The sequence below is a fragment of the Camponotus vicinus genome, unplaced genomic scaffold (genome assembly GCF_025532165.1).
Source record: "Camponotus vicinus isolate PSW18456_S1 unplaced genomic scaffold, iyCamVici1.0 SCAF_6, whole genome shotgun sequence".
NCBI classification, from domain to species: Eukaryota; Metazoa; Arthropoda; class Insecta; order Hymenoptera; family Formicidae; genus Camponotus; species Camponotus vicinus.
In genome coordinates, this window is record NW_028141978.1 from 13,950,570 (window position 1) to 13,976,001 (window position 25,432).

Here is a 25,432-nt window from a genome sequence, read left to right on the forward strand (position 1 = left end):
AGAAAATTATTTTAGCAATTATCATGAATAAATGATTTCGTAATTGTTGCATTATTATGCAAGCAGAATCTCATTATTTACATAATTATAAAAGAATATACGCAGAAAATTATTTATAAAATATATAACATGTACACAGAGTTTCATGGTATCTTATCAATTGCTATGCCATAAGGGCTAAAATTAAACATTTATTTGACAATAAACTTATGTTTGCAAATTTATAGTTTGAATACCATAACAAATAAATGATACTTTCATTCTAGTGTCTTGATGAAGACAACGCTACTGCATGGTACGTGCATATTAGAGTCCTGCACCGGCGATGGGCTAGTCTATTTGGGACCTTTTTTCTTACTCGCTGAGCGGTAGAGGAACTGCAAGAAATGTTTTTTCTATGTCTTCTTTTAATTATTATTTTGGTTTATTTAAAAAAATATTACAATAACTATCCAAACTGATTTACTTCATCGTTGCATGTACGATAACGACCATCAATTTCTGTTAATTCTATCAAAAATCTAGCACTTCTATCAAGGCATTAATATATGCAAAGTATCATTTTTGTATTGTCACGTTGAAATTACGAATTTGCGAACATAAATATATTGTCAAAAAATACTCAATTTTAGCACATCCATCTATTCCATAAGAATTTATAACATCGACCTTGAAACACCGTGTATTGTAAGAAATAAACGTTATAATAAATTTTTAACAAATAAATACGTATATATATATATATATATATATATATAATTCTGATTCATTAAAATTAAACGTTCAAATCTCCCTTACAACACATATTGTTAATTATAACAGTTAATGCCACAATCTTATCAACAGGCTTATAAAAACAAAATAGTAAATACATAATTGATACAAACAATAAACTTTCGAGTTTGAATTTGAATCAGAGATGCAAAAAGAAATGCTGTGTGTATTCACCAAACACACACGCACACAATATATTTTACGTAAATATAATTAACATCTATATAAATACTAAATCGACATTACAAAAGGCTAATATAATGTTAAAAACGTTCACGTAATTAAGAACAATTAAAAATTATTAACGCTTATATAAATTATTAATAGTTATATATACCGATTTATTACTGATTTGATATTTATTATAGTGATTTAGTATATATATAAATTTATAAATATTATCTTAAACATTATTATCTCAAACATGATATATTTTTGATACTTCTAAACAATTCAATGTTTTATAAATCTAGTTTTTCAATAGCTAAATAAGAAATGAAAATATTTTATTTGTCTTTCGATCTCCGACCATCGTGTTTCTATCTTGCGTTCAATATCATCAAGAGTTTCAAAGGGATATCTGGATTCTCTAATCTCGTCTCTGGTGAACTTTCTTATCTAAAAAAGATTTTAACAATTGTCAGCAATAAATGATTTTATAATTGTCTCATTATCACACATTCGAAGTATCATTATAAATAGAATTATAGGAGAAGATTATATAAAATATGTTACAATATCATAGTGAGTAAATTTAATATAAAAAAATTTAATTAAATATGTTTTATAATAAGACATAATAAGTGTATGGAGTTCTGATTCATTAAAATTTGCCTCGTCTAATTGTATCTCGGAATACACATTGTTAATTATAACAATTAATGTTGCAATCTTGCTGACTGATCTACGAGAACAAAACAATAAGTTTATTATAATTAATTCAATCAATTTTCATGTGCCTATGTATATAATATATCTTTGCTGTGTGCAATACGTGTATATGTTCATTAAGCAATGTTTTTACCTGTATTTTATTTTTTGGAAGTTATTTAATATGTCTTTAAGCATGAACTTAGCATTTCTCGCAATAGTAGAAAGAAAAGTATTAGCAATTAAAGCTTCTGTTGAGTTAACTTGATCAAAAGGTAGTTTAAAAGAATGGTGTAAATAAATTTCTGGTAATTTTTTGTCTAAATAATTGATTATGATTTCAGAATTTTTATTGTAAGCAAGACATTCTAAAATTGTATGATCCATTTCTTTCATGTAATTATCAAAAACTGTATACCATAAACGACCTGCCTCTCGCAAACCATTACAATATATCCATCTTTTCCATCCGGGCATAAATCTATAAAAATTCAGAAAAGAATATTTTCTAATGAAATTGTGCTAATTGTTCTAGTATTACATAAATAATGTTTGATATAAGTGATAATTAATTTCTCTAACATATGCACAAGATAAAAAATATTCCTATAAAGAATCAAGTATTATAGAAAGAATTACTTTTGTTTAGGATTTTTTAGATGCTATTGCATCAGTTGAAAGGCCTTCGTTTTGCATGATACATGATGTACTATAATACATTTCCACTTTGCGAGTTCTTGCTTTAAAATACATGTAAAATAATCATCGTTATTTTCGGTTTGCCACAAATCTATTTCAAGTTTCCATGCTATAAATTCAAGCTTTAATTTTTCCTAAAATTCGGCAAAAAATATAGCATCTTTTTATTTCTTTCACTTTATTTACAGAAATAGATTTAATATATGTGCAAATGTATAGGTATTTTTATTAGAAAATTTTATTTTAATAAGTGTTTATTTTAATAAAATTTTATAGCGTCAACTATATATACTACAATATCCATATTAACCGATCATTTATTTGAATAATGATATAAATAAATTATATCACATTTAAATACATTTAATATTGATATATATATATACAGGGTGTTTCATTTTAATCCGACCAGTCGAATATCTCGAAAACCAAGCCCGGGAGAGAAAAATATTTCAGACAAAAGTTGTTTGGTTTCGAGGGGGCCATAAGATGGTGACAATGATTTGACCTTGAACAGTCATTTGAGGGTCACATAAAGGTCACCTTAAATTTCTTAAATGGAATACCCTATATATTTTTGCACATTCTTGTAGCTGACATCGAGAGCTTTCCAAAACACTATAATTAAGTACCTTTTCGTTAAGTACTTTTTGAGTTATGAGGCTTGAAATAATTTCTTAATTCTACATAAACCGTAAAATATCTAGTAAAATATTCATTTTTCGATTATCTTACCTTAATACTTTTACGTACAAAATAATGAGAGGAATCAATTGGTGTAAAGAAAACACATAGTTGTTTTGAAGAAAAAATATGTAATTTGCAATTAACAATTCCATATTTTTTCTTAAAAACAACTATGTGTTTTCTTTACACCAATTGATTCCTCTCATTATTTTGTACATAAAAGTATTAAGGTAAGATAATCGAAAAGTGAATATTTTACAAGATATTTTACGGTTTATGTAAAATTAAGAAATTATTTCAACCCTCATAACTCAAAAAGTAATTAACGAAAAGGTACTTAATTATAGTGTTTTGGAAAGCTCTCGAAATAAGCTACAAGAGTGTGCAAAAATATATAGGGTGTTCCATTTAAAAAAATTGAAGTGACCTTCACGTGACCTTCAAATGACTCTTCAAGGTCAAACCAATGATACCATCTTATGGCCCCCTCGAAACCAAACAACTTTTGTCTGAAATATTTTTCTCTCCCGGGCTTGGTTTTCGAGATATTCGACTGGTCGGATTAAAATGAAACACCCTGTATATATATCAATAATAAATGTATTTAAATGTGATATAATTATATATATATATATATATATATATATATATATATATATATATATACAGGGTGAGCCATTTTAATAAACGCACGCAATTATTTCGGAAACAAAGCATTTTAGAGAAAAATGTTTCAGACAAAAGTTGTTTGGTTTCGAGGGGGCCATAAGATGGTATCATTGGTTTGACCTTGAAGAGTTATTTGAAGGTCACATGAAGGTCACCTTCAATTTCTTAAATGGAACCTACTATTTATCATTGCATATTCTTGTAGCTTATCTCGATAGCTTTCCAAAACACTATAATTAAGTACTTTTTCGTTAAGTACTTTTTGAGTTATGAGGCTTGAAATAATTTCTTAATTTTACATAAACCGTAAAATATCTTGTAAAATATTCATTTTTCGATTATCTTACCTTAATACTTTTACGTACAAAATAATGAGAGGAATCAACTGGTGTAAAAAAAACACATAGTTGTTTTGAAGAAAAAATATGTAATTTGCAATTAACAATTCCATATTTTTTCTTAAAAACAACTATGTGTTTTCTTTACACCAATTGATTCCTCTCATTATTTTGTACATTAAAGTATTAAGGTAAGATAATCGAAAAATGAATATTTTACAAGATATTTTACGGTTTATGTAAAATTAAGAAATTATTTCAAGCCTCATAACTCAAAAAGTACTTAACAAAAAAGTACTTAATTATAGTGTTTTGGAAAGCTCTCGAGATAAGCTACAAGAATATGCAATGACAAATAGTAGGTTCCATTTAAGAAATTGAAGGTGACCTTCATGTGACCTTCAAATAACTCTTCAAGGTCAAACCAATGATATCATCTTATGGCCCCCTCGAAACCATAAAACTTTTGTCTGAAACATTTTTCTCTAAAATGCTTTGTTTCCGAAATAATTGCGTGCGTTAATTAAAATGGCTCACCCTGTATATATATCAATAATAAATGTATTTAAATGTGATATAATTATATATATATATATATATATATATATATATATATATATACATGGGGGAGACCGGGGACAAAGGTAACAGCGTCATGAAAGTAACAAGCCTCCTACTAAACTACACAATATATTGAATAATTTGTACTATATAGTCAAACGCGTACGCCCCGATTCTCTTCCTTTTCAGCTAATTGTTGTAGAACGATCGCGTCGGTTGCACATGCAGGAGTGAAGTTAGTGTATTTGCATTATTCACCTAAGTATTTCTTGTTTTAGTTTTTTTGTATCTATGCCTAATTAAAGTGTATATATTGGCGTAATTATTTGCCGGTGCATTCTTCTAAAATGTATTCATAAGTTTTTATAGTTGATTTGGCTAAGTCTTGTATCATATTTAGGTAATACTTTTATTCTAAAAAATACGTTTGAGGACAAAAGTAACATGACCCTCTGTGGACGAAAGTAACATGTTTCAATGCTTAGAATGTAAGGGCTGGTCCCATAATAATTGTACCAAAGGCGATTATTATTACGTATGCCATAATTGTGATTCGGAATAGATACCAATCTGTTTTGTATAAGTAGTTATCATACAATTTTTACACTATTATTTAGAATTAAACTATTATTTAGACTTAGAAAAGTACAAAACTAGTGTGATATTAAGTATAATTATTTTATGATATTACTTATAATTATTTTGCTTAACGAAGATTATTTCTTTTAAGTTTTTCAAAGATGATAAAATTAAATATTTATTTTATTTTTTATTTTAATATAATATAATACAAATTTAAAAAAAAAGTTATCTTGCTTAATAAAAGATTATAATAAAAGTTGCCTTAAATTGAAAAAAGTCATATTTATCTTATTCCGAAAATAAAAACTGGTACTTTTATCCCCAGACTATGTTATTTTCGTCTCAGGCCCTCAGGATAAAAGTAACAATCAACGTAATTGCGAAAAGCTATAATAATTCTTTAAATATTTATCATTTGAGATGGAAACATAGGTATAGTATGTAACAAGTAATTATAATATTTGAACGGCCGCCTTTAAAGGCAAGGTTTCCCTCATTTTGACGCGAATATTCGACGAATACGACGCACATGCCTATCGATCTATAATGATCGAGGTGTGAGAGCCTCGTCTCTGCTCATCCTCTTTCGTTCTGGGGCGCTCGCACAGTCAACATCGAGGAATCGACTATCCTATTGACCTGCCCGATCGGGAAATAAAAAAGGAAATCGGAGAAGTACGAAAATCGAGGAAGTGAGGTCTGGCCAACCCTTTCTGAATTCTCATCGTCTTCCTCACACAAGAGAAGGAATTTGAGGCCCCGGAACAGGTGAGAGAGCCAACGAGGGATAGAAAATAAGACATCTCGAGGAGCAATGAGATAAGTGATTTGGCAAGAGATCTCACGAATTATTAATATATATTTTGTAATTCATTTTTGATTGATTCGACTGAACCTCTATCTATTGTCAGCATTACCACATAAAATAAAATTGTTACAAGTAATAGAGCAATAAATGGAGTTTTTTAACATATAATCTTTTTTTTATATCTCTAACGATAATTAATTAGTGACGTATAATACAAAAAATGTTACTTTTGTGTCCGGTCTCCCCTATATATATATATATATATATATATATATATATATATATATATATATGTCAATAATATATGTATTTAGATGTGATGCAACTTTGTATATATTGATATGTCGATGAATTTGCTTTGCGATCCTCTGTTTTTAATTGATCTAACTTAAATATGCTGCATGTCACACAAATATCGATTTCAAAAATTTGTAAATTTTCTTTATAAAACAATCATTTACAAATTCTTTAAAAAAATAAGCATTTAAAAATGGATTAATATGTATTGTATATAATTGAATAAAATTAAAAATATAATTCAGTCTATGCAAAGTATTTCCAAGTTTTAATATCCGCCATAAATATTTAATAACGAAAGAAAATAAATATAATGTAAATAATTGTAATTGTAACCTATAATTTTATAAAATTAAATATAAATTATATTATTTAAAATGTAAATTCTACACGATATTAGTATTATAGGATAAACCGAATACAAATAGTCCAAAATTTATAACATGTAGTTATTAAATTTAAAAAAACATGCCTTTTAAATTTACATATTTTTTTGAAATGAGATTTTTTACTTTTGGCGAAGAAGAAACTATATCATTAAGTTCATTTTTTCAATTCTCTACATGAATCTAATTTTTAAAGATTTATTTTACTATCGGTATATCGATATATGAAATCACGATTATGATTTTTATTATGCATTGGCTCAATAGAAAATTTCTAGATTTTGTGTTTACCTTGGATTGAGGATAAAATTCAAAGAATGCGAAAATATTCGACATAAATTCAAAAGCTTTGATCATAGGAAACCATGCTATATAATCTTTCTCTTTTCGCAAATAATTAACGAGTTCCCAAAATACGGAGAATTCAAGTTTCTTCTCTATTGCGAAATGAAATGCGTCATCGATGATTTGCGCTCGATTGAGAACATGTATATTTCTGTATTCTTCAGAATTTAAGTATCGCGCAATTTTTCGCCAATTCTCGGTATCATAATTGATACGATAGTATCCTATTATAAAATAAATTGCTTCGTAGATTAATAGATATTTTAAAATTACATATATTGATTCAACATATTTCGAGATGTTAAAGATATTTCGATATTAAATGTATTATTATATTTAAAGATATTTGTGTTTTTTATTTGTGTGTGCGTGTGTGTGTGTTTGTGTGTATGTGTTAGATTTTATATGTTTCTTTATTATTTTTATTTAAAACCTTATATATAATGATAATTTAATAATTTTGAAAAACTTTAATGTGTAAGAAATTTTAAACTTAAATTGATTTGACTGCTATCATAATGTTGACATTATACACAATATATGATAAATAATAAAATTATTCATAAAATAATCGAAAAATTGTAAGAGTCGAAAAATAAATATTTTACGAGATATTTTTTATGATTTATGTAAAATTTTGTCAACTTAAAGTAATCTTTTATCAATTTAAAATATCACATAAATTATTCAATTTTTGTCTATCTTACTCTTATAATTTTTTCGGAAATATTGTGAGGAATCGATATATATATATATATATATATATATATATATATATATATATAAGCAAATAAAATATAACTTTATCATTGAATTTGTACCAGCTTGTTGTAAATTTAAAATAATCCATTGATCTTTCTCAAGAAAGAGTTCAATTTTTGAATTCGATGGTGTTAACCAAATATTTGACCAAGTTATGGTAAAATTGGACTTCGATTCCGTAGTATAAGTAATAGGTATATAATATTGTTTCTCATCCAACTTGTTGTGAAATTGTACTGATATAGTTACAATATTATTAGAATATAATTTCGCATCACCTCCAACACGGGGAAACATTTCTGCATGGCCCAGGAATATACTGTGCTTTCCACATTAAACTGATACTCGGAATCCCATTCATCTATGACACTTTGCATGGCATTCCATAAATTATCAGCAGTTTTTTCCATAGACTTAGTGTAACTATAAGATTTAACATGATGGTAAATGTTAATAATGTTAAACACTATGTATAATCAGCATCATAAAAAAGAAAATAACAATTTACACAATTTTCTTCGTACTTATGTATATATAAAAAATTAAACTATTACTAACATAGAAATATTTAAACTTTACAATATAATTTTAATATGCATAATTAATTATTTTAATTTTTATTACAAAAATTAAAGTAATTTTTATATTATCCGCATGTTGGTAAAACTTGTTTCGCCAAAGATTGTTTAGTTTGAATTGTTTATAATTCGGAAACTATCAATCTCTATCACTTATTTAGTATAAAAAACTCGAGTTGAAATTTATTCGAGAAAAATTTATAAATATATAACAGGATATAAATGTGACTCTTAAAATATTCATATTTTTTAAATAATAAAAGGATGTATATTGTCAAACTTATTATATGTAAATTTAGATTTTCTCTTCCTATACAATTTACATACATATATTACATTACAATATAATACTCACTGATTTTTTAAATATATGTTGAGAACTTTTGAAAATTCGTCATGCGATAATATTTGTTCTAACATGCGCCATATAATGGAACCTATGATTATTGAAATTAAAAAAAAATGATTTAATAAATTATAATTTAAAATACCTTTCGTAATACATAAGTTTTTAAATAGCATTTAATTAAAACTAATTTTGTAACAAAGTTTGCAACTAATTGTAACAATTATATAGCAAATAATTAAGTATATGTAAAAACATTAATTTCAATAGTAGATAGATATTTACAGTTATAATTTAAAAATTATATTATGTAATTTAATAAAAACTATACAAAAAAGAGAAGTTAGTTTTTAGTTTTACATATTCTTTTAATACTGTCATTGCACAAAATATAATAAAATATGATAATAATAATAAAGTTAAATTACAAATACATTTGTTTATAATTTACATATTTAACTTTTCATGAAATTAACTTTCAGATGTTTAAAATTTATTTATTCAATGTTATTTACATACCTTTGAAATGAGAAAGAGAAGGAAATAAATAATTTTCCAGGTAACTCCAACTATCATATTCTACAGCACAATTGATAACGACATAAGAATTTAAATCGAATAATTCTTGTTGAATTTGAACTACAAATAAATCCATTATCCGAAAATTTGGTAAAGCCTAAATGCAATATAATCAATATAATTAATGAAAAATAAAAGACTTAAAGTATATATACAAATTGGCTTTATTAAGTGCTTCTGTTAAAAATAATGTTTGTTCTTTCCTTAATAATTTAAATATAAACACATACATTCCTTATTTTTTATTAAATTTCTTTGTGTAGAATTATGAATTCTTAAAAAATTTGGAAAATATATTTTCTTTATATTTAAGAAATAAAATAACCTTATCGATAATATCTGTTTGGAAAAATATAGCAAAACCTTCGTTTAACCATAATTGAAACCAATTAGATGGACACAATAGATTGCCAATATATTTTTGTGTTATCTTACGTACTATTGAAGGTGCAATTATCATTTTGCGTGCGGTAGTATCTAATTCTTCATTATACATGATATCCGTTTCTCTAAAAATGATTATACTAATATGTCTACTTTATAAATGTATGAAAAATTTCGGATAATAATATAATTTTTTAATTAAATACCTTAACTTATTATAGAATATATATCTATTTTTAATTACATATACTACCTGTAAAAGACGAATCCAAAGATATCTTTGACTTTGTCTTGTAAATTCGAGATTGCGACATGATCCACTTTACTCTCAGATGAAACAAGAGTGCCCTCAACGACTTTCTCTGAATTATGCCAATATATATAATTTTTCAAGTACATAGTAACATTTTCAATAACATATAGCGCAAATTTTACATGCGGTATCAGTTGCGATCTGCACCACATGCTAACAGTCTCATTCAAGTTAATCCGATGAAAATCAAACACCATAAATGCTACATTATCTATGGAGATTAAAGCAGTCGTGTTAAAATATGTCCACACCATATCATCCTCTACCGGTCTAGATGTTCGTATCGGCATATTCGACAAAGCTCTGTACTTTCGATGATGCTTTATGTAAATATCAAAAGTAATTCCTAATTCGGGCTTATTCCAAAACGGAAATATTTGCTGTTCTTTTAATTGGATACCTGTTGTGATTAACCACCTGCCACATTTTAACGATATGCTTTAAATAATGGTTAACTTTAGACAATTATAAGCGCAGAATGCGTAAAGATACAATTTGTTATTTCAATATCATTTCATATGATTTCATATATTTTTTTACTTACTCTTGATCTCTGTTTATGTACGGAGTTCCGAAAGAGTTTTTTGCGATATTAATTGGAATTTTAACCTTTATGTATAGATTGTACATTCCAGGCAACAAGACATTTTCGCAATTGAACACGAATGTATTGTTTTCATAATAATTTGTTGATATGTTTTTACAAACATTCATTTCACTGTTATTTTGCGTTAATTTCCACGTCCTTACATTATTTATTGGGTCCAGCATATGAAAACTTATATTTTGCGTTGCATGAATAATATAAATAGTAATTGTGCAGTCGCAAATGAAATAATCGTTGACTAATCTTAACTTCATGTTATAGTGTAATGGCATTATATAATTTGACAATTTATTGATTAATGCGCTGCGTCGTGCGCTTTCTATAATTGTTTTATCAATAGAAATTATTGTTGCCATTGTAGCAATGTATATTAAACTACTACTTAATAATAGTTTTATGAATGTCATGTTAAATTTCACTCGGATATCTATAAAAACGTTTCCTTATTAGAAACAAGGTACACAGAGTATGCAATTCAATTGACTTTTGTGTAAAAAAGCTTCAAGAAAATTTATATTAATTTTTAAGAAAATAAGATTTATATAAAGAAAGATACAACACAATACAATTTATTTATAAATAAAAGAAATCATTAATAAAAAGTAATTATAACTTAATGAAATGTTATATTAGATAATTTTTTTGAAAATGAATATTGGAAAACATAAAGAACATGTTTAGATAATTCCGAAAAGAACAAACAAAGCAAACAGTAATTTTATTTGTTTATTTCAAGTTCAGTTTCATCTCTATGATTTCTTCTAGTGCAATTACATATTTCTGTGTTCTTCATATTCTAGTATTCTATGATATATATATAACAAGTTTTAAAAACTTTAATTTCTTCCTTACATATACATATTAAATTTATAGAAGCATTAAAATATATGAGAAATGGAGAGATATTCTCAATATAGCCGGATATTATGAGTGGATTGTATGTTTACTAACATGTTATCTTCAAAGTTTATATGTCTCTCCTAATATTAAGTAAGAGATGTATTAAAAACGAACGAACAATAAACATGTACCAAAATAAAGTTTATTTGAAACTTAATTGATATAACAATTCGGATCAAATATGAAAAAAAGACGATATTAGTATATGTCATGTCACTTTCATTTTTTCGGACAAAATATTAATCTACTGCTCGTTCGTCATTCACGTTCATTACATATTTAATTAAAAATGTTCTATTTAAGTAACATTAGGAGAGAATTTTTGAGAAACATTGGCTTTAGGCATTCATTATAAAAAAAATATTTTAAAAACAAAATACAGATAACATTAAATATTTTTAATATAATTTTATAGCTATGGTGTGTGTAAATTTAAACGCATATAATAATATTATAACGTCAATAAATACTTGGCTTAGAGAGATTTCATATTTTCAATATTAAAATATGATTAAATGATGTTATTACAATATACTTTTAAATATCTTCTTATTAGCTACATTATTTATAGAAAATAAAAATAATAATTGCAATATAGAAACATGTCTTTTGAAAAGGAATATCTCGTTTAAGAAGCAAAATAACTGCCTTATTATTCAACGTATTTTTGTATATATACATTCAAAGAAAAGGAGATTTATAAATATTTTATTGTAAATTTATTTAAGTAAATTAATTTATATAAAGTCTTACTCTACTTGTTGAACCAGACGTTTAAGTTAAGTTTAATTCCAAATAAACATTCAATAGCAATCTTATCGCTTCAAAAGACTGTTATAAACTGACGGCACTGTCGGCATACCTGATAGTAAATATACAAGATACATTGTGTATGTGTGTGTGTGTGTGTGCGCGCGCGTCTTGTAAATATTTTACACACACCTTGATTGTATGTGTATATAACATAGGAATATTTTACTTATCGATAAAAATTAATATGCATATATTTGTTTTTATATGTTGTCTTTTTGTATACATTCTTTGTATTCCGTTTTCATATTTAAAGTTTTTATTTATAACGATGATTTTTCTGGAACGTTTGCAAGATAAAATTAATTGAGAAATCGCGTGTACACTCGATATATAAGATAAAAATATTCTGTATTTTATATATTATATCTATCTTTTTTAGAAAATTCCAGAATTTAATTTAACTAAGTTTAAGAATGTAAAATAAATAAAAAAGCATTGTTCATATCGTATCGTAAGAGATGTCATTAAAATATCCATATCATTAAAATATTTTACACTATATTTCCTATTTGGCATTAATTTGTACGCAAATTAATATATTCGATCATTTAATCGCTATAGAGGCTGAAAATCCATTTTTTTCACATAGAATTGATTCTAAATTATTAATTATAGAAATTAGGGATAGCTTTCATCATGCATCATCATAGTAGCCACAAGATAGATTTATAAAATTTCGATTACAAATCAATTAGTCGTTATAATATAAAGCAATATACAGTTAATCATAACATTGACGGAATGATTTAAATGTCAGTAAAATTTTTAATAAATTTTAATTGCACATTTTCTGCTTTTAACTCAGAACAACTAAGTAATAATAAAATGATTGCAAATAATAGTATAAATATTCCCTTGCTTAAAAAATATGTTTATTTAATTTTTCGAATTTCTAAATGGTTTATTTTTAACAGTGAAACGACTAAGCAATAAATAGAGAAATTTTTTTATATTAATGCATAGAAAACAATATTGACACAGTAAATAAGTCTTCACATCTTCCTTTCTAGTACGCAAGAATTGTAGAATGATTTAATATAAGATGTTGGAATGCTGAAAATGCTCGATAACATTTGATAGAGAATTTCACTTTATGACGCAATAGAATTTAGGATAATTATGCATAAAAGGGCCCACCCTCGCACAAATGTGTCATTGACATATGTTGTTAAGGTCTTATCTCTAATTAATATTCTGAAGGTTTTAGCCGGCGGTCATTCTTTATTCAAAAATTATTAAAGTATTTATGCTGTAAGTTGTAAAGCGAGGTCTACCTTGCTTACCGAATATTTCTTAATTGTATTAAATTGTATTAAATTCTATATAAATTTAAATTGATTACCTTTTTTTTATTTACCTTTAATTTACCTTTTTTTGCGTTTTTCTCCGACTTGCGAGTTTGACCGCCATTTTTAAGTTTCATATTCGTGTTCAGGAGGTAAAAATACGTAGAAATTGGGTATTCTTACCTATTATTTCATATAGGTGAGTTTTCCAAAGGTTTACCTTATTTTTGTATTTATTATTTTTATCCTTTTTCAGTCTATATCTCCAAAGCTATTTGAGTCCGACCCTTATATATATATACGAAATTACTCGGGAAGATCTCCCCTATAACATATTTAAAAATAAAACAAATCGATGAACAAATAAAGTAGAATGTTTATGTCAATATTTCTCACATTTATTTGTTAATAACTTTTGAATAAAGAACGACCGCCGGCTAAAACCTTCAGAATGTTAATCAGGGATAATATCTTCACAACATACGTCAATAACACATTTGTGCGAAGGTGGGCCCTTTTTATGCATAATTACCAAATTTAGTTACGAAGTTTTTAATAAATATAATATTTGTTTCAACTTGTAGGTGTTTACTGCTGTTATTTTTTATGCAGTTATGGCTCTGAAATATGTACTATGAATTTTCAAAATAGCTTTATGAACGTCGATAAATTTATACCAATATTATGAGATCACTTATCGACTATGTGAGAAGAGAATAACAAAAATTATATTAATATTGCGAATAAATTTATACATATTATCTTCTACTAAAAGAGCGAAGAATGCATCATGAAAAAGCTAACAAATATAAAATATCGTAAAACGGAACACACGATATCATCGAATAAAGTTTCCGAGCATTTTAATTTATCGGACTCTATATATATACCTCTAAGGCTATTTAGAAATAAAATTATGGGAAATATGTTGAGTTCATATATTAACCTTTTTTGCATGTTCGAAAAATGAGCGACAATCGGAATGTTAATGTAATGGTTGAAATATTTGTCCCATACATTGACATATTCATTAATTCGGAAAACGATATTTCTCTTGCTATGATACTCCGGGATGTTTATAATATTATTTCTTTAATTGCGGAAAGTTCAATTGTGAATTACAAAATTTGGAATTACATCATTCGATTATATACAGGTATTTCTTTATTATGGCGATTACAAATGATAAACGGTTACAAAAACAAGATAATGAGCATCTTTATTTAATATATGATATAAAAATTAATTGCTTATATTGTTTATAAAAAATTAATTCTATTCTATATTATTTCTTATTTTAATTTTATGAGCAATAAACGGGTCTGCAAAATAGCTGTTTATTTTGATGTTATACTTACTTGGCCGTGTTCCTTCATAGCAAAGAAAAAAGAAAAATTAAAGAAATCTTAATTTACATTTCTCCACTCTTCGTTGATAACTTTTTTATTTCAAAGATGTAAGGAATATTCGTTGTTTTTCGATTTGATCTATTTTGATTGAAGATTGAAATTTATAGGTTTAAAGATCAAGAAACATTTTCTCTCTTCACAGATTATCAATATTCATAATGAATTAAACACACAACTTTGAATTCGTTGGTATCGAATAAGTGTTTTGGTCGATTATTGAAAAATACATGATAAATGCAGTATTAATGACATATTTAATTGAACTGCTTATATAATGCTAAATGTTTTCGTATTATATGTATAAGCATAGATTAAGAAGAAGATCATTTACAAAGATTATAAAGTGTAATTATTTATCTACTTTTCGTTTTTGGATTAATTAAAAATTGTAAAGGTAATTATTATTATAATAGCGAGTAATAAAAGTATCAAGTTTTATATTTTCTATATATTTTCAATCTATATATTTTAAATTTAATACACATACTTGCTAATTTAATTAATACATCCGAATTATAATGTTAAGTAAACATATATATTTAAGAATATTAAATTAATGTCATAAATGTATATGTATATGTATATAATAATATTTATGATAAATACATACATGTATATATAAATATTTATTATAAGTACATAATATTACAAATACGTATAAATATGTAATACTTATTATAATATGTATATATATATATATATATGTGTGTGTGTGTGTGTATATACATATATGTATTTATAATAAATATTACGTAAATATAATTCGTAACTATCTATATAAATATTAAATCTTATAAAAAGACCAACATATGTATAAATAACTTAAAATATAATTAAAAACAATTAAAGAATTATTAACAATTATATGAAAATAGTGATTAACATATAATAGCGGTTACATACATCAATTCATATATCTTAAAACAATTATGCTACATTTTCGGTTTCCAAATAGTTTATCGCGTTATAGATCTTTATATTTTTAATCAATGATTAAAGATTGAAGAAATATTGTCTGTTTTTCAATCTCTGACCAGCGTGTTTCTATTTTACGTTCAACATCCGAAAGAATTGATTGTTCAACCTCCTTTTTAATGAATTCTTTTATCTAAAAAAGATTATTTTAAGTTATCATCAGTAAATGATTTCGTAAATGTTATCGCATTATTATACAATCAAAGTTTCATTATTGACAGAATTATAAAACAAAATATGTAGAAGATTGTATATAAAATATATAACATATACAAATTGTGTGTTTTATTCGTTGTTACAAACTTCTATGGTAGGTACGAGAGCTAATATTGAACATTTTTTTGATAATAAACTTATATTCGCAAATGTATAGTTTCAATGCGATAGCAAATAAAAAAATAATACTTTCAGTCTAGCGTTTTAATGAAGACAACCTATCAAACGTTGCGTGGTAGGTGCATACTAAAGTCCTGCACGGGCTGTCGATTTATGAGACCTATTTTCCTATACACTGATTGAGCGGCAAAGGAAGTGCAATAGAAGTGTTTTGTTATATTTTTATTTTGAAATTATTGTTTTGTTCTTTTTTTTTTCAAAAAATGTTTCAAACAACAATTGCTCAAAATGAGCTTATTTGTCGTTGTATGCATGGCAATGTCGGACTATGTTTCTGTTGATTCTATCAAAAATTTAACATCTCTAGCAAGGCTCTGAACAATATGAAAGTATTATTTTCGGATCGTGTTAAAATTATGAATTTGCAAACATACGTTTACTATCAAAAAATTCAATTTTAGCACTTCTACCTAGCAAAAATGTGTGTAACATCGATCTTCAAACAACATATTGTAAAAAATAAATTTTATAATAAAAATTTAACGATAAATATCGAACTTTGATTCATTAAAATTACCTCGCCCAATTGTTCCTCAGAATACACATTGTTAATTATAACAATTAATACCGCCACCTCATTGATTTTCCTATCAGAACAAAATAGTATATTTATAATTAATATGTACAGTAAACTTTCGTAGCTATGTACTTTGAATTATGAAATATGAATTGTTACCCGTAATAAATTATAAATTTTCTGATATATTTTAATATATCTTTAAGCATATATTTAGTATTTTTGGCAAGAGTAAAACGAAAAATATTAGCACATAAGGTTTCAGTTTTCTCTACCGATTTGGATTGATTATAAGATAGAAAATTGTTCATAAAATTATGTCGAAATGTTTCAAAACTAGCTGGTAATTTTTCCTCTATATAATTGAATATAATTATAAAACTTTCACTGTAAGCTAAACACTCTAAAATTGTGTAATCAATCTCTTTCATGGAAAAATTAAAACTTTTAATCCATATATTATGATCTGGCGTTTTCAAACCATTACAATATGTCCACCTCTTCCATCCAGGCGAAAGTCTACAGAAGAAAATTCAGAAAATAAGTAAAAATATTCTAGCGAAATTGTGCTAATTGTTCTAGTATTACATAAATAATTTTTGACGCAAATCATAATTAATTTCTCAAACATGCACATATAAAAAATAACTCTATAAAAAATCAAGTATTATAAGAAGAATTACTTGTTTCTTATAGGATTTATCAGATTCCATTTCAATTGTTCATATGCCGTCTCTTTGCATATGTAATCATTCATAAGACATTTCCACTTTGCGAGTTCTTGCTTTAAACATTCAGTATGCTCATCATAGCTATCTTTGCTGAACAAATTCCATTCTAATTCAAGCGGCTTTCGCACTTCCTAAAAAAGCATCATTTTATTTAAATTTTTTTCATATCTTCTTTTTTCGATGTTATATATAAATATGTCTTAAATGTACATATCACGTACAAATATCGGTTTTAAAAATTTCAAATTTGTAAATACTCATTTCTTATAAAACAGATATTTACAAATAGATTAATATGTGTTATATAGAATGTGATAAAATTAAAAATTTAAGTCAATTTGTATAAAATATTTTATGAAGTTTCTAATATCGCCACAAATATTTTATAACCGAAGAAAATTAATATAAAGCAAATAATTGTAATTGTATTCTATAATTTTCTAAAATTAAGTATAATTTATATTATTTATACTATAAATTTCACAATATTAATATTACAAGGAAATAGCAATTCGAAAAATTCAAAATTTAAAAAATGTAATTATTAATTATTTATTTTCTAACGACATTCCGAACATTGAAAAGGAAATCGTGAAAAGATTGAAATGTACGTATGTATTATTTTCTTTTTTCAATCGAATCAATTTTTTCAGACATATTTTTGTATATTTATACCTAACTGATTATTAATATATTATGTCTCTTAGAGCTTTTATTATTATTTCTATGTTCTTTACGCTCTAACATCCTGCGCCACGGTCTTCCTTTTTATTACGTTTTGTAATTATTAAATTTAAAAACTAAGCGTCTCTTGAAATTAAATTGTTGAGTTTTGTTAGCGAAGAAGAAACTATATCATTAAGTTCATTTTTTTCAATTCTCTACATGAATCTAATTTTTAAAAATTTATTTCACTATCGGTATATCGATATATGAAATCACGATTATGATTTGTATTATGCATTGGCTCAATAGAAAATTTCTAGATTTTGTGTTTACCTTGAATTGAGGATAAAATTCAAAGAATGCGAAGATATTCGACATAAATTCAAAAGCTTTGATCATAGGATACCATGTTATATAATCTTCCTCTTTTCGCAAATAATTAACGAGTTCCCAAAATACGGAGAATTCAAGTTTCTTCTCTATCGCAAAATGAAATGCGTCATCGATGATTTGCGCTCGATTGAGAACATGTATATTTCTGTATTCTTCAGAATTTAAATATCGCGCAATTTTTCGCCAATTCTCAGTTTCATAATTGACACGATAGTATCCTATTATAAAACAAATTGCTTTTATCGATTATTAGGTACTTTGAAATTACATATATTGATTTAACATATTTTAAAATGTTAAAGATATTTTGATATTAAATGTATTATTATATTTAAAGATGTTTTCTATTTATTTATTTACTATCTTTATATGTGTGTGTGTGTTAGATTTGACATGTTTCTTCACTGTTTTTAATTAAAACCTTACATATGATAATTCAATAATTTTGAAAAACTTTAATGCTAGAAATTTTGTTTGAACTTAATTTGGTTTGATTATTATCACAATGTTGAAATTATACATACAATATAATAGATAATAGAAAAGTTTATCATTCATTGTTTACCAGCTTGTTGTAAGTTTAAAATGATCCATTGATCTTTCTCAACAAAGAGTTCAATTTTTGAATTCGATGGTGTTAACCAAATATTTGACCAAGTTATGATAAAACTGGACTTCGATTCCGTAGTATAAGTAATAGGTATATAATATTGTTTCTCATCCGACTTGTTGTGAAATTGTGCTGATATAGTTACAATATTATTAGAATAATTTCGCATCACCTCCAATGTGGGAAAACATGTCTGCATAACCCACGAATATATCATACTTTTTACATTAAACTGATACTTATAATCTAATTCATCTATGATGGTTTGTATAACATTCCATAAATTATCGGAAGTTGTTTCCAAAGGCTTAACATGTCTATAAGATTTAACATTGTGGCAATAATATTAAACATTGTGTATAATTGATCAGCATCGTAAAAGAAAATCATAATTTGCGTTATTTATAGTTACACATTTTAATGTTATAATGTAAGTTTCATAGAAATATAGAAATTTTTTAATTTTAAAATATAATTTAATATTTAATACACTCGTCAACAAAATTATTGCATAGGTAATTTAATGTCAAATTTTCGCAAAACTTCAAATAAGTATAACCGTCAAAAATGGTCACATTTGAAAATTTTTTTTTCATTATCTTTTTTCACTTTCATTTTCAAATTTTATACTATCCATACGTTTGTATGTTACTTGGTTTTTGAAATATTATATAATTTGCATTTGAAATATTACATAATTTGCATTACACAGTTTGTAATTTAAAAATGATTAAACTGTACTTTACTTCTTAAGAAAAACTCAAGTTGAAATTCATTCAAGAAACATTCATAAATAAAAATAACAGCGGAAATCTGAGACTCTTCAAATATGTATCTCTTTTAAACAATAAAGAAAGAAAACATATTGTCAAATTTATTAAACAGGGTGATTCATTTTAATCTTAACAGAGAAATGTTTCGAAAATATGCAATTTTACAAAAAAACTTTCCAAATAAAAGTTGTATGGTATAGAGAGGGACGTACAATGGTAACCTTCATTTGACCTTGAGACGTCTACTAAGGTCAGATGAAGGTCAACTTAAGTTTTTTAAATGGAAGGCCCTATTTTTTATTATTCATTCTTGTAGTTTATCTCGAGAGCTTTCCAAAATACTATAATAAAGTATTTCTTCATTAAGCAATTGTTTCGAAGAAAAAATATGTAAATTGCAATTAACAATTACATATTTTCTTAAATACAACCATGTTTTTCCTTTACACCAATTGATTCCTCTCATTATTTTGTACATAAAAGTATTAAGGTAAGATAATCGGAAAATAAATATTTTATTAGATATTTTATGGTTTATGTAAAATTAAGAAATTATTTCAAGCCTCATAACTCGAAAAGTACTCAATGAAGAAATACTTTATTATAGTGTTTTGGAAAGCTCTCGAGATAAGCTACAAGAATAAATAATAAAAAATAGGGACTTCTATTTAAAAAACTTAAGTTGACCTTCATCTGACCTTAAGTAGACATCTCAAGGTCAAATGAAAGTCACCATTGTACGTCCCCCTCTATACCATACAACTTTTATTTGGAAAGTTTTTTTGTAAAATTGCATATTTTCGAAATATTTCTCTGTTAAGATTAAAATGAATCACTCTGTATATTTGGGTTTTCTTTTTTACTACGATGTATTTATATTATTATATTACAATATATTATACTCACTGGTTGTTCAAATATATGTTGATAGTTTTTGAAAATATACTACGCGACAATGTTCGTTCTAACATGCGCCATATGATGGAGCCTATAATGATACAAATAAAAAAATAATTTATAATATATTTAAAATGCTCCTATTGTGCATTGCTTATAAGTTCGTTACATAAATAAATCTGAAATTAAAATTAAGTAACAAAGTTTGCGTATTTAAACCTATCTAACAAAAGTTAAAAAAATATTTAGTATATTTCAATGAAAAACAAGCAAAAAAATATAATAATTATAACAGATAGAAAGTATAAACGATTAGATAAATTTGATAAATTTCATTTACCTCAAATTCTTTTTGGTCGTGATAGTGATAGCATTACATCATAAAAAAATAAAAGATATAAGAAAAAAGAGAGGTAAACAATACATATATAACATGATTAAAAATTAAAAAGGAAAAAAATAAAATAAGAAAAAGTGAAAACAGACATAAAAAAATGTACGATAATTTTTAATTATTTTGTTTATATATACTATATAACTAAGATATCGAATCGGCTGTTTATTAAAGGGAATGAGCGTTTGAATAAAAAAAATCAATCTTATCTGAATATCTTTTTGTTGACAAACTATTAGTAGACGTATATCTACCATATACAGGCATTTCGATAAAACACCCATGAAAAAACAAGCTCAGCTGAGATGCATTCAGAATATGCCAATTGAGTAACATTAAGTTATCGAAACAATCAGTGCAATCATTTATAACTTTATGTAAAAATGTGAGACCAAAAAGAAAGTCTTCTATTATGTAGATATAGCATTCAATTTAGTTCATTATAGGCATAATCATGACAAGTGCCACGATGCCCATAAACGTATTTAAAAAAAAAAAACATATTTTATGCAAGATATTGAACACATTCTCAATCAAAATGCTATACTGATAAGAAAATTATAATAGAAGTAAACTTTATGGAAATGAATTACCGCACAATAAAATAATTGAATAATATTGACATTAATGAACTATTTACATATTCAAAAAATAAAGCCTAGTTTCTGAAATACAGTAATTACAATTGTTCGAATATGTGTAGGAAGAATCTGTTTATAATTAAATATATTTAAATTTAATAAATTAAATCATTATACAAAATCATATTTATGTCTTTTCATATTTTTCGCAATTGTAACATGTGCAATTGTAACATGTTATAATTGGAAACAATATAAGGAAATAGGTCTTAAGATTTTGATATTATTTTCTTATTGTCATAGCAAGAATTAATTTGTAATAAAATATTATAATAAAATAATAATAAATAAGTAAATAATATAAATAAATAGTAAATAAATAAGTTGCAAATTACAAATAACTTTGTTTATAATTGATTCTTCTGATATTCATTCTTCTTTATGATATTGATTTCTTTATAATATTGAATTATAGCTTATTTGTTTATTTATACAATGTTATATGTACATACCTTTAACACGAGAAAGAAAAATGTATAGATAATTTTTAATATCGTCTTCATATTCTATAGAACTTAAATTGACATAAGTATTGAGATCAAGTAATTCATGTTGAATTTGAACTATAAACAAATTCATCATCCGAAAATCTGGCACAGTCTAGAAGTATAATTCGAGTAAAATTAATCGAGAAAAAGAAGTTGTTAAGACACATATAAAAAATTATAATCAATCGATGCTAAACATAATTTTATATATTTTGTACATTATAAAGTTTGAAACTATAGCAAAGCGTGTTTTTATATTTAAGTGTGTCATGGTCATAGACGTAGAATACATAGACTTCGCGTTTGGCTAAAAAGTTGAACAAATTTGAGAAGGAGATAACATGGTTTCGAGGTGTGAGTTTCTCTATCTATCAATAACAAGAGTGGGGCAAAAATTTAATATGGTACCATAACACTACATTTGACATATGTCTTGATCGATTTCTCTCCCCCATCACGCGTCGTTAGACAAAGAAGAAACTGTCATAAAAATAAGCTCTCTCTTTCTAAAATTTGACGTTGCCAAAACAATGGAGAGAGTGGGAATGCGTAGTCTATATATTATACGTCTATGGTCATGATTTAAAAAAAGTAAATGTTCTTATAACTACATAAAAAATAAATTTATAAGATTTTTGTTTAATAATTTTAGGTTAGAAATTCCTCTTTAATAATTTTAACAATTAAGGATTAAAAGGCTTTATATAAATAACAATATGAATAACACAAATTTAAATTTCACAGCAAAGAAGAGCCAGACGCGTATAGTGTTATATATGATAGTATATTATATATGATAATTTTTTGAAAATTAATTTTTCGATGAAATTGATTAATTGTATATGGCGCACAAATTTTTCTTGATCCATATACCAAATGTACAATTAAGTTTTAAAAAAAATCCGAGATTTTTCATAAATCCCTCTTTACACTTCTAAGGAAACATCGGGGAGAAGAATGACTGGGCGAAGTTGGATCGAGAATCGAACCCGAATTTTTCGCTTGTCGGACGATTGCTCTTACCTCCGACTAAGCTATTCAGACTTTATACTTCTACCTCGATATTTCTCATTTTGCTTACAAATATCTATTACTAATAATTATTAACACCATGTTTCGGCCAAGCGTATGGCGCACTCCTATTCGCGTCTGACTCCTATTTGTTATAAAATTAAAATTTGTGTTAATAATGTTAGTTTTGGTAAAACTTTAGAAAAAGACACCAGGGTCGAATCGTCTTGACCTTGACATATGTTGTCAAAGTTACTGTCCTGAGTAACATTCGAAAGATTTTAGCCGTCACTCGTTGCTTATTAAAAAGTTATTAACAAAAGCGTATATACAACATAGAAAATTAAAATAACCTTGACTTACTTAGAAGTCAAATCAACATTGCTTAGGAATTCATATAATCGCATGTTGCATATAATTCGTGGAAATTCTTTTTGTTAATAACTTTTTAATAAACAACGAGCGACGACTAAAATCTTTTGAATGTTACTCAAGACAGTGACTTTGACAACATATGGCAAGGCCAAGACGATTCGAGTCTGGTGTCTTTCTCTAAAGTTTTACATTCGAATTAGCATATTTTTCAATTGAAAAAATATCCAAAAAAATTTACGCAAATATTTAAGAATTTTCTGTATACATTGTTGTACTATTAATTACTTTGACTGCATTTTCAAAAATAGAATTAAAGATAAAATTACCTCATCGATAATATATACTTGGAAAAATACATTAAAGCCTTCATTTAACCATACATGAAACCAATAAAATGGATTGAACAGATTGCCAACATATTTTTGTATCATCTTACGTACTATTGAGGGTGCAATTATCATTTTGCGTGCTATAGTATCCAATTCTTCATTATACATGATATCTGTTTCTCTAAAAATTATTATACTAATATGTATGCTGTATAAATGTATGAAAAATTTTAGATATATTAATATAAATTTTTATTTAAATACATTAGATTATTATTAAATTATTATATAATATATATCTATTTTTAATTATATGTGTATATTACCTGTGAAAGACGAATCCCAAAATATGTTTGACTTCATCTTGTAAATTCGGGATTGCGATATGATCTACTTTGCTCTCAGATAAAACAGTAGTCCACTCAAGGAAACTCTTCGAATTATTCCAATAATTTCTCAAGTACATAGTAATACTTTTAATAATATATGACGCAAATTTTATATACGGTATCAATTGCGGTCTGCACCACATGCTAATGGTATCAGTCATTTTGAATCGATGAAAATCAAACACCACAAATGCTATATCATCTATAGAATTCAAAACAGTTTTGTTAAAATGTGTCCATGTTTCATCATATAACAGTTCAGACGATTCTCCTATCGGCATATTCGACAAAGCTTTATAAATTCGATGATGCTTTATGGAAATATCAAAAGTAATTTTTGATTTTGACTTGTTCCAAAACGGAAATAATTGCTGCTCTCTTGTTGGGATACCCATTATGATTAACAACCTGCTACATTTTAACGATTTGTAAATAATTACTAATGTTAGACAATTATAAGCGTAAATACAAAAATATACACAATTTGTTTTTGATATTTTAATATATTCTTCTACCTACTTTTTATCTCCATTTTCGTTCATGTACGTAATTCCAAAAAACTCTCTTACTATATTAATCGGAATTTCGAACCATATATGCAGATTGTATATTCCTGGCAATATGGTAGCATTGAAATTGCAGAGGACAATATTGGTTTTAAAATCATAATCTGTTGTTTTTAGTTCAGAAATGTTTCCACTGGGAATTTGCTTTAATTCCGAACTCATTAATGATATCGATTTTATTATTGAATTCGATAGATGAAAATTTATAAATTGTGTTGCATATTTGATATAAATAGTGATTACATATTCACTCGCCAAGATATTGTGGATAAAATTTAACTTTATATT

General features: G+C 25.7%; 1 protein-coding gene and 1 pseudogene across 1 annotated transcript; both read right to left on the reverse strand.

The window, feature by feature from the left end:
- Window positions 1-1,227: 1,227 nt before the first annotated feature.
- LOC145973260 (aminopeptidase N-like) lies at window positions 1,228-13,721 on the reverse strand (annotated as a pseudogene).
- Window positions 13,722-15,765: 2,044 nt separating this feature from the next.
- LOC145973261 (aminopeptidase N-like) lies at window positions 15,766-24,973 on the reverse strand. Its single transcript, XM_083102520.1, has 10 exons — window positions 24,516-24,973; window positions 24,187-24,370; window positions 22,439-22,586; window positions 20,961-21,042; window positions 19,237-19,598; window positions 18,612-18,889; window positions 17,565-17,743; window positions 17,041-17,400; window positions 16,882-16,951; window positions 15,766-16,101 (listed from the first exon to the last, which is right to left on the reverse strand). Exons 1-10 carry the CDS (start codon window positions 24,971-24,973, stop codon window positions 15,976-15,978), a joined length of 2,247 nt encoding a protein of 748 aa, XP_082958646.1. The 3' UTR covers window positions 15,766-15,975.
- Between the last annotated feature and the right edge of the window lie 459 nt (window positions 24,974-25,432).